Source organism: Labrus mixtus, chromosome 19, assembly GCF_963584025.1.
Source record: "Labrus mixtus chromosome 19, fLabMix1.1, whole genome shotgun sequence".
Classification (NCBI taxonomy): Eukaryota; Metazoa; Chordata; class Actinopteri; order Labriformes; family Labridae; genus Labrus; species Labrus mixtus.
In genome coordinates, this window is record NC_083630.1 from 15,369,002 (window position 1) to 15,380,560 (window position 11,559).

General features: G+C 38.4%; 2 protein-coding genes across 4 annotated transcripts in view; both read left to right on the plus strand.

Moving 5' to 3' along the window:
- Positions 1-1,862, plus strand: part of oxsr1b (oxidative stress responsive kinase 1b) — a 38,546-nt gene extending 36,684 nt beyond the window's left edge. For all 3 annotated transcript variants that reach the window (XM_061064079.1, XM_061064081.1, XM_061064080.1), the window contains one exon: positions 12-1,862. In XM_061064079.1, the coding sequence (XP_060920062.1) occupies positions 12-86 (75 nt within the window). In that variant the 3' untranslated portion in view covers positions 87-1,862. The remainder of the gene's footprint in view (positions 1-11) is intronic.
- Positions 1,863-4,652: 2,790 nt separating this feature from the next.
- Positions 4,653-9,211, plus strand: slc22a13b (solute carrier family 22 member 13b). The gene is made up of 10 exons (XM_061064381.1): positions 4,653-5,118; positions 5,741-5,844; positions 6,279-6,433; positions 6,653-6,824; positions 6,945-7,056; positions 7,141-7,244; positions 7,340-7,554; positions 8,419-8,527; positions 8,616-8,810; positions 8,906-9,211. The coding sequence occupies exons 1-10, from the start codon at positions 4,744-4,746 to the stop codon at positions 8,976-8,978; spliced, it is 1,614 nt and encodes a 537-aa protein (XP_060920364.1). The 5' UTR covers positions 4,653-4,743; the 3' UTR covers positions 8,979-9,211.
- The last annotated feature ends 2,348 nt before the right edge of the window (positions 9,212-11,559 follow it).

The following is an 11,559-nucleotide window of genomic DNA, read 5'->3' on the forward strand; positions in this document are numbered from 1 at the left end:
TGTTTCCACAGGCTTCTGGAACAGAGGGATCTGAAATTCCAGACGACGTTAAACTGATGGGCTTTGCTCAGCTCAGCATTAGTTAAACCCTCGTTCTACCTGGGACCGTGACTTGCCTAAAAAATGTGAAAATTAAAAAAAAAAAAAAAAAAAACACAAAAAAAAAAGATAGTTTATTGCATATTTTCTTTCTATGGCTGTAAAGAAACCACTACTGCCAAAGAAAAGCGTACCGTTGTGTCACCCATAGGATCCTTCAACACGGCCTCTTTGGTTGGCTGGCTGACGTACCAGAGCGACCAGTATCAGAATCCAATAAAAGAAGTTTACAGCCTATATGTAGAAGGATGCAAGTATGTTCAACAGACAGTTTTCATTTAGCATTCTGGTCTTCCTCATTCTGTTGTCGTTCCTCTCTAATATGTGATGCATTTGCACAATCTGAAACTAATGCCCTTGAATCCTAATAAATGTAACAATGCCTTATATTCATCAGAACTACTGAATGCACGTTTTGGGGGACAGTCCCCACTTTACCATATGGAGCATTATGTTATCTGAAAAACATACTATGAGGTTTCAGTTGCTCATGTCAAACTTTGTACTTATTGTGAGAGCAGAGAGAATGAGGCTTATGAAGTCGAGTAGAATTCAAATGATTGGAACTCGTCCCCCATTTCTTGCCCTCAAACCAGTGTCATGTAGAGACAGAAGAACCTCATGTTTGTGTACACGTCTCTTTTCTTTCTCATTCACCTGAACGCAGCATCAGGCCTATTCTTGACTTTTTTTGGAGGAGTCACAAACATATACTTTTAATAAATACATTACGATGAATCTCAACTATATGATTTCATAATGAACATGCATTCAATGAAGCATGTACTGGTAATCTATGTTAATGCACTTAATGAATGTCTGACGCTACTCGAACACAACTGAAGTCATTTTACGCGTTCTGTCCTCTGGTGAGTGTTATCAGAAACATGGCGGTTTGTTTTGGATTGGCTCAAATTAAACTACACTTCCCATGTTCCACTTTATCGAAGTCGGGGTCATCCAGTGCCTTTAAGGCAATGGATGCTCATAACACTGAATAGAAAACTACTCTTTCAGACTGTCCATACACAACCATGGATTGTTTCATCTTTGTATGGTGAGACAATATTCAACCTTTAAATAGTTAAAATAGTGACCCAGTTATACAACTAAAACGATTTTCAAAAAAAGGAAAGAAAGGTGTTTTAACACTTGTCCTAATTGACCGTGAGGTCACGCTCGTTTGTGTTTAAGTAATTATGATAACGGTCATTCAGACATAATGTAGCAAAAAAATCCAGAAAGACAAAAACAACCTGCTCCTTTCAAAGTGAGTCAAAGATGAAAGAGCAGCTGACACCTCGTATGAGCAGACGTGTCTGTTGCTATCAGTTCATGTCTTGTTTAGAGTCTCTCCTCCTTAAGAAAAAAAAAAACTGAAGTGCATTTTTGTTCATGTGGATGAAACATAAGTACTTGATTTAACTTCTAATGTGTACATAACATTTGGCTTTGATTTGTTTTTATACTTGGTGTTTCACTCTTGGCCTTTTTTCTGTCCTACGATGACACGATGGTGGGTTGTAGCGCTGTGTGAAGGAAAATGACGACGCTGCAAATTTGGCTTTGACTTCTCTTCTGTCCGTTACATACAGTCACTCAGCTCTGTGTCATTTATGACGCTCATTTACCTATACTTGTAAAGCTTCTCACTTTTTGCCTTTGAGAGTTGATCTTATTCGACTTTGAAGCAACCGTACCGACACATTGCTCTACTGCTGTCCAACTTAAAATATCACCCAATTCTGAGCCAAGTTACCGGGGGGAAAAAAATAAAAAAATGTCTCCACTTCTTCCAAGTGGAGGCCGTTTACAGAACCCATGTATAATGAAGTCATACAGATGCTTTATCGCTCGTTAACTTTTTCTTTTTTTTAAACAGCTCAATTGAATATTAAACGTCCTCCTGTTCAAGAAAACATAACTCATCTTAAGTTTGTGGACAGTTTGAAAGGTGAGCAAATGTGTTCAGGCCTTGACTTAAAAGGCTTTTATCTTTGCAAACGACACGTGCCCGCAAAACACACACACATGTTTTTGTGTGCATTAGGAGATGATAACGAATGTGCATGTTAGTTATTGACACAGACTGGCACTCTGCTCAGTTTTACTGTTTCATCTGGTCCTGAGATAAAGTCAGTCCTCTCCTGATGCCATATTGAATGAAAATTAATTTCTTGCTTACAGACAAATTTTCAAAGAAAGTCGTTGTATTTTGACTTGTTAAATTTTACGCTAGCCTTAAATTGACCAATTGTATTGTTTTTTTGTTTTTTTGTTGACATAGCGTCAAGGTTTGAATCCATCTGTCCAGTGTCTTTGAGTTCTAGTTCTTGTTACATGTTGAAGAAAGCCTACCTAAAATGAACATGTGTGTTTTCCTCAAACTGGGAGCTACAAAGTCAGCAACCCAATGTTAGCTTCTAGTATTTGGTGCCATCTTCCTGCTTTAGTCTGCAGACGAGGACAGGATACGTTTGAACGAGCCCTGAGAGAATGTGTGTGTGTGTGTGTGTGTGTTGCATAGATTGAGCCCTGCTTCTAACAGAGATTATATGTTCTCATCCTTTCTCCAACAGTCCCTCTCTCTCTCTCTCTCTCTCTTTCCTGCTTACATGTAGTCCAACAAAGCTGTAGCAACTGAACAGATGACCGGCAAAAAAAAAACGTTAGTCCAGGCAATAACTCATCAAGGCTGTAAAATATTTCAATTCACTTGTTTTCGGTTCTCTTCTGTTTCACTCTTTAATTTGCTCTATTTTGGATCGTTTTGGAGTTCACAGCATGTTTCTCTTGATTATTTTTAATCAATAAAGAATAAGCATATCAAACAACTCTTATCCCTGAGTATTCTTATGATACATTACCAAGAACAACAAGAGCCAGTCACTTTACTAAACTAAACCCCAGAGCAACTGTTGGTGCTTTGCCTTTGTGCCTTCTTAATGTCTGTTGTCTTCTCTGATGATATTTCCTATTTTATTGCTTTTCACTGTTTCAAATGGAAGGATTTCTTCCTCTGTCTCGCTGTCTTCATCTTTATTATTCTTGTTATCTGTGAGCCCGACTACGACGGTCCATTTACAACCCCTTCACTCGGAGAAAGTCGTGCTGTTTACTTCCTGCCTTGTAAACATTGAAGTGTCAATAAAAGTGATTTCTGAAACTGGTTGAGAAAGTAGGAGGACTTACCCTAACCCCAAAGAGACAAACTTTGGTTTAAAGTAAGAGAGTCAGTAAAACGGAAGGACATTTATCCTGACCTTCAGTCTCCAACGTTCAAAAACTCTGGATCCTACATTCCCCATAATGCACCTCAAAATTGTCTCTTCGTTATATACTTTGGTGTTTAATCCTAAATGTTTAATCTCCTAATCAAAGATCAACCCTGGTGAGAATGGTTTATTGTCTTGAATGAGCTCTTAAAGTGACACATTATATTCAATATTATGATGACACTTTAAATTAAAGTCACAATATTCACTGTTAACTAGTTGCTTATTTGCGTGCTAATTAGTAGCTTACTGGCTGCTCATTAGTGCCTTCCTCTATATGATCATAAAGATAGCAAATAGACCATAAACTAAGAGTTTGCCCTCCTCATTACTGCTTATTGAAAGTAAGTTAGGAGCTTGTTGAACATGAATTACGATCTTTGCTTACAGTTTGATGATTATAGGTCAATATGGAGGATATGTGGAGGACAAACAGTTGTGTGATCATACCGGAGTTGGACTGGTCGAGGACTGCATACATGGCATCTTCCTCAGTGTCATTGACCTCTACCAGCTGGATGTATTTACACGTGACCTCGTTATTTAATAACTTTACAAGTGTTTTCAGCCAGTGGTCGTTGAGTGTAGGTGACAAAATGAAACTAAAACACTCGCATCGACAAAAAAAAAAAACACCCAACTCTAAACCAACATCTCACAACACAGTACAAGTAAGGGAGCATTGTTTAGCTGATTCTTTATTCGAAACAGATGTTTGCAGTGTCTCTGTGAGGTTACATGACCCCCAGGAGAAGATATTGAACTTGTTATTTTCCTCTCTCTTTTGCCTTGGCTCACACCTTCCAGTTATTCATTTGAATGTAACTCCCGTCAGTGTTTGACATTGACATACAAGAACAAACGGTGGACCACCAGTGGAAATGCTGTCTTCTTTTGTCTTCTTTTCTTTGCACATCTTGGACATCATATTTGAAAGACTTTAGCATACTTATATTTCTGAAGAGTTGGTGGTTTGGTGATCATGGCGGAACTTCTTTTTATTAGATCAAACATTCAATATGGTCTGTGAGAACAATATGATGCACTTGTAATATGTTGTATTATCTATTAGTATTAGATTACATGGAGGACACGAGCTGAAACTAAGGAAGGCTTCATTTATTTAGGTCTAAGGAAGGACTGCGAGGACATGGAGCTGCACAGCTGAACAACCGCTGGACTTCAGCCTGAGAGATTCTTACATCACATATTAATATGTTGGTATTCTGTTTGTTAGCAGGTTGTAAAAACACTGTGATTGTCAGTTTACTCATTAACTTTCCTTACAGCGTCACGTTGGCTGTCAGCGACTGGACGTTGTCTAGATCTGGTCCTTTTGCTTGTTCTATGCAGCACTCCAGATACAAATATGAGTAACTTTGGGCAGATCCTAAAGGAGATCGGGGAGTTTGGGTTATTTCAGAAACGTGTGGTGGCTGCATTATGCATCCCTAGTATCTTTACAGCCTTTGATGTGATCTCTCAGGTGTTCACAGGCCTGAACTTCCCACATCACTGTAACACTGACTGGATCCTGAAGCAAGGGCCGAACCTGACGGAAGAGAGACAAAGAAATCTCACCCTCCCTGTGAACAAAGATGGGAAGTATGAAAGCTGCAGAATGTTCACACCTGTGGATTTGGATTTGGAGACCATTGAAGCGTATGGGATTAACAGAACAACGGGATGCATTGATGGGTTAAATTATGAGACACCCATAGGTGCCTCTAGCATTGTTACAGAGGTAAGAGAAACTATTGTATATATTTGTATACGAAAGCAGCTTAGTGTACCATTTCACTTAATATATATTTCCTTCATTCTTGTGATTGATATGGTGTTTTTTTTATTTTTATAAATTTACACTTTTTCTGGCTAGTCTTAATTTGTCTGAAATATATTGGGGAAAAAATAAGTGTTCATAGTTTATGAAGCAGGAATGATTAAATGGCTACTAAGGATCTTAGCAGCTGCTCTGTGTGATATATCAGGCGTTGAATTTGTTTTTGTCCCCTCAGGGCAACCATACTTTTTTTTAAAAACCATTTCATAATGGCGTGTGCGGTGTATTAGTGGTGCATGCGTCTTGTCAGGTTTACTCTGGTATATTTGTCACCTTGTGATGAAAATCACACCTATAGAGTGATTTATTAATACATTTCTAGAGTAGAAATGTCAAAAGAGAACAAATTGCATTATACTACAATTAAAAATAAGTCATATGATGGGATCATTAAAAAAAACTTTGATTTAGCACAAACTTAGTTAAATGTAAAATTGTATTGTAAAACACTGACGTTGCAACTTAGAAACAAAAACATTTTTTTTTTTCAATGGTCTTTTTCCACCATACTGTCTGTTATTAGTTCAACCTGGTGTGTGACAGAAGCAGTTTGATTGAAGCGTCACAGTCCATCTACATGGCTGGTCTTCTGGTTGGAGCCCTAGTGTTGGGGCAGATGGCTGACAGGTACACATGCACTTCCATTTGCATCATCTTCTATAAGTAGAACTTTAATTATAATATGGCTCAAGAAGCAGAACCAACTTTGTTTTTTGCAACCTTTACATACTCAAGTGTAACAACTATCCCTCTCTTAATTTAGTGTTTTCTTATTTGGCAGATCACTAGTCACATGTTCTGGGACCTTTGTCTCCGGAAGTTCTTTGCATCCTCCATTACTTGGATGAGGTGTTGGTACGTGTGTGTTTGAAGGATAATGCTGCTTTATTGTGGTACACCTCATCCCCATCACTGTTAGAGCTGGGGACACTGGGTCTGACCCCTTGAGTTTGAACTATGTAATGTGGAGAGAAGCCCATGATACCCTTGGGGATACATTCACAACATCTTACATTCATGCCAGATATAAGTACCAAACAATTCCTCTCTTTGTTTTGTAGGTTTGGTCGACGCTTTGTGGTCCTGCTTTCTCACTTTCTCCTGCTGTTGTTCGGCGTCGGGGCTGGCTTCTCACCCAACATCTATGTCTATATCGTGCTCAAATTTCTTGGAGGCATTGCTATTTCAGGCATTGTTGCTAATGCATTTGTGATAGGTAGGTGAAATGTTCACAATCAAACATTTATTTCTGTCTAGTTCTGTACTTAGACCATTGGTTGCCTGGGCTTCAGAAATCTCTCTTTTTTGGAAGGTGCTCTGCTATTTCAAGAGCATAACTGTTTAAAAAAAATGTACATTCAAATGATAGATGTTCTGTACTATGTCTACAGCTAACTTAAGCTAATGCAATTTCTGTGTGTATTTTGCTTTGAAGGTGGAGAGTGGAGTGCGTCCTCCAAGTTTGCTTTCTGCACCATTATCTGCCATTCTTTTTTCCCTCTTGGACTGATGATGCTGTCTGGCATTGCCTATTTCATCCGCAACTGGAGGATCCTGCAGTTTGTACTCTTCAGCCCACTTCTTCCTGTCCTGGGACTATTTTACTGGTTAGTAGCCTCTCATGCAATTTGACTCTTAGTTTCTATGATGATGATAATCTCCTTTTTAGCCATAGACAACATTATATAAAGAGTTTGTTATAATGCCCTATCCCATATATAATTTAGGGTTCTTCCGGAGTCAGCTCGCTGGCTAATCACCCAGGGAAGGAAGAAGGAGGCCATAAAGGCGGTCCGGAGGGCAGCCAAGGTGAATGGGAGGAAGGTCCCAGAAGATCTGCTGGACAAGGTAAATTGAATCAAACACACCTTTGCTTCAACCTAATCCAAACACTGTAAAGCTCTGATATACATGTACACCTACATTACTAAGATGGAGGTTGAGGAAACATCCAAAAGAGGAAACATGTTGGATATCTTCAAGATACCATATCTCAGAAAACGGGCTCTAATTATGAGCTACGTCTGGTGAGTATTCATTCCAACCACAAACTGCTGCCACATCTACATACAGCTATGCACTGGTTCCTGCACTTATGATACTTGTTCCACTCTGTTAATAGGTTTGGCACGAGTCTGATGTACTATGGACTGAGCCTGAATGTGGGCAATTTTGGTCTGGATATCTTCCTCACACAATTCATCTTTGGTTTAGTAGAACTCCCCGCACGTCTGGTGACGTTGCCTCTTATCCAACGCTTTGGGAGAAAAATATGTCAAGCAGTGTTTTTGTTTTTTGGAGGTGCTGCTTGTCTTGGGATACTTGCCATTCCTAAAGGTAACTCGCTGTCTAATAATAGAAGTAATGTTGCGTTTTTAATCTGTCTTGAATGCAGCCTCATGTGATTCTTGAAAACTGAATGAGTAGAGGTTGACCTTGAAGATAAAGATTCAACAACTTTTCAGGAAGCACATTTAAAACAAGTTTTGGAAAATTGTTGCTAAAAGGTTTAGAAATTTCACAAAAATGTTCATGAAGGAGTCCAGAATACCTGAAAGTGTATAATGAAAGTTTCAACCAAAAAATACTCAAATTTGTACCAACGTTTCTGAAAATACAAGAAAATTTCCAATAAAAAGGGCTGACATTTCCATAAAGGTTTCTGAGAGATTCTGATAATTTCCTGTGAAATCTTCTGAAAATATTTTGAAAACATTTCCAAACAAAGTTTTGATAATTCAATTTTTTTCCAGTGAAAGCTTCAAAAATTTCTGGAAAAAGGGGACATAAATTACTCACACAAAAACAATCCTGAGAATTTCTGCTGAAGTACCCCCAAAAAATAGTTTTTTAGGCACATGCAAGCATTTTCCAATGAGAACTATGAAGGTTATATTCATTTGGTGCTATGCGGCCAGAGTTCTGTATCACTTTGAATCTTAGTGAGAGGATTGTGGAAGGACATCTACTTGAGCCTAAGGTTATAAATGTCAATCTTTTATCTTTTTAGAGTTTCTGACATGTTTTTAATGTTTTATCAAATGTTGTTTCTGTTTTGGCCTTTAGGGATCCCAAAGGAATGTATATTTTGTAACTCGTATAACTTGTACCTTAAGAAGTGTTTTGCATTCTGACAACACAAAAGTTGAATTTATATGTTTGTCAACTTTGCTTTGTAACGATTCATTATTTGCTCATCAGATCTTCCTGTAGTGGTAACAGTCTTAGCAGTACTTGGAAAATTTGCTGCCACAGCCAGTTTCTCTCTAGTCTACGTTTATACTGCGGAACTGTACCCTACCACACTAAGGTAAGATAGGTCATGTCCAGACAATCTGTCTGCTCATGTTTGCTATTATTACATGCTATATGATTGCTGTTATTTCTCTGGTCTGTAGGCAGAATGGTGTAGGTCTAAACTCCACGTTTGCTCGTGTGGCCGGCATCCTTGCTCCTCTGATCAGGCTGCTGGGTGTATACCATCACACCATCCCCATGCTGATTTATGGCATCATTCCGATTAGTGCTGCAGGTTTTTGTTCATTGCTGCCTGAAACGCTCAATGTTGAACTCCAAGACCATCCCGAGCTCATGTAAGTTGATAAAAATATCCACAACAGAGTGCGTATTCCACTTATTAGAATCTTGAAGAAACTCTATATAACAATGTTCTTGTTTTGATTTTCAGAGATCCAGATAATGTTACTGCCATAGAATCCCTCACAGCTGAAGAACAATTTGGAAAAAGCACAAAAATGTAAACTTTGTGGAGATCGTGGTTTTCACTTTTTTCATGTTGGAGAAAAATGTTTTTTTTTCTGCTCTTCACTGGAAACTGGAGACAATAATTCATCCAAAAGAAGTTACCTTAATGCAAAGCTTCCACTCAATCATATTTACAGGTTTTTTGTAACAGTTTGATTTTTTTGTAATTGCAGTCTGTTTTACTACTTGCATATGTATTTGTATGTTCATATTAAATTATGTATTTGTATACATGAGTTCTCTCACTTTAATTGAACAGTTGAATCAATGATCATGGTTGTGTTTTTCTTGATGTATTCCATGTATCTGTATGCATTTCAAATACTTATGATTGGAGTTTGTGAGGAACCTCCAGGCCCACAGCTCATCATCCAGTCTCCCAAGCCTTCCTCTCACCAGCCTTCCTTCTACTACTTCATTTACAACCTCTGATTCTCTCAACCCTCCAGAGACAGTTCTCGCCGCGATTGCTCTGCTAAACAGAACAAACTGATCAAGGCTGTTTGCGTTCACACATACAGCTCCTCCTGCAATATCAGGAGTTTTTCAGCAGTTTTCTGCAAGTGAGAAAGCCCTATGTGTGAAGCACCATGGATGACATAGTTGATGTCATCACTATGATGACAGAATAATAATCTATGAAGCAACTCCCGTCAGAAACAGTTAACTAAGGAAAGACACCCACTGTAGTCTGTATTCAAACATAATTCAATACAATATGAATTTATTATAGAAATTCATTATAGAAATATGATCACCCAGATTGATTTGAATGTCTGAACATCCTGTCAGCACATGCAGAGTGCACATGTTTAATGCATAAATATATCTTTAGATGTGAGGTAAAAATGTCCTTTTTTAAATTCAAATAGTTTATTCAGTTTCGACATTGTTTTCTGCATCTGGAGTTTTACAGATCATATATTGATGAGTTGATGATTTCTGAAAGAGGGACAACTTGAATTACAGTGACTTGTTAATGAGTGCTCCCCTAAAAAAAGTTCTGTTTGATGGGGACTTTAAAAAAAGCCTCTTGGTTATGTTCTATATTAAATACCAAGTAGTCTCTGATTTTAATCATCCAATTTTGACATTTTATTAAATATATTTGTCCATCCATTATCTATCTTCTTAACCAATACAAGCTCATCTCGCCCTCAACAACACTCACATTCATACATATTGACCTAATGTGCATGTCTTTGGACTGTGGAGGGAACCAGAGCACCTGGAGAAAACCCACACTGACATACAGGAGAACATACAAACTCCAGACAGAAAGCTGCTTCCTGTGAGGTGGCGGTGCTTCTGCACCACCATTCTGCCCTAACATTATGATATAACAAATATGAATCGAAACTTGCTTTGAGTAGATATTGATAGTGGGTCGTTGTCAGGCTTTGTTTGGACTGAGCACTTAAGTTTCAATTCTACAATTCTACAATTCACTTAGCAGACGCTTTTATCCAAAGCGATGTAAGTAATCTCTGACACGTCGCTTTGGATAAAAGCGTCTGCTAAGTGAATTGTAGAATTGTTTAGAATGGTTGCCTTGCGTTGTTTACATTGAGGAAGGGCTCCACTTCCCTGGACAGGAAACCCATTGCAATAAGCACACCTGCAGAGGCAACGTACATACCTGCTTTCAGTACACCTTTACCACAGCGAATCAACAAACTTGTAGTATGATTCTCATCAGCAGGAGTCTCCTGAGGTGAACCAAGTCTACCCTCATGAGCATTCTTACATAACTCTGCTAAAGTGCCTCTGCCAACTAAATTCTCCTCCGGTCTCATTGTAGATTGTTGTTTAAGGTTGTCGAAACGTTTTTTCAAATCTGCATGGTAACGCTCTATCATTTGCTGTTTAAAGTGAATTTGCCTTTGTTGACTTTCAACTAGTCTTTTTGTCACCCTGATTGACTTCTCAGCATCCTTCAGTTGGGACTGATGTTCCTGTAAAGCCAACTTCAAATGTTTAATTTCCTCTTCCTGTCCAATGGCCATTGACTCAAGTTGCTGCCGCTCATTTTCAAGGATATCATTGTTGTTGTTAAGAAGCTCTCTTTCTTTCCGGAGATCAGACAATGCCTGCTTCAGATTTTGTATCTTTGCCTGATTTTTTTCATTCAAAGATTTTGCACAGTCCAGATTTTGTATCATCTCGTCATGATCCCTTTGAACTGTCTGCGTGACTTTTAGTTGACCCTCAAGAGAATTAACCTGTTCATGAAGAAGTTCAAGCTCTTCCTTCATACTTTGATTCTCCTCGCTTAAAAATAACTTTGCCTCTTGTAGAGTTTTTATAGAAGTGTCTCTTTCCTCCAAGGTCATCTCATTGTTCATGTTGACGTCCTCTGCGTCTTGAAGTCGATTCCCAAGAGATTGCATCTGTTCAATAAGATCTTTATGCTCTTCCTTCATGCGTTTATTTTCCTCTCTTAAAAATAACTTCTCCTCTTCTAGACCTCTAATGGAAGTGTCGCTTTCCTCCACAATCATCTTTGTATTTTTCCTGTTGACTTCATGCACTTCTTTTAGTAGAAACTTGAATTCCTGCACTTCTTTAGTAAGACTT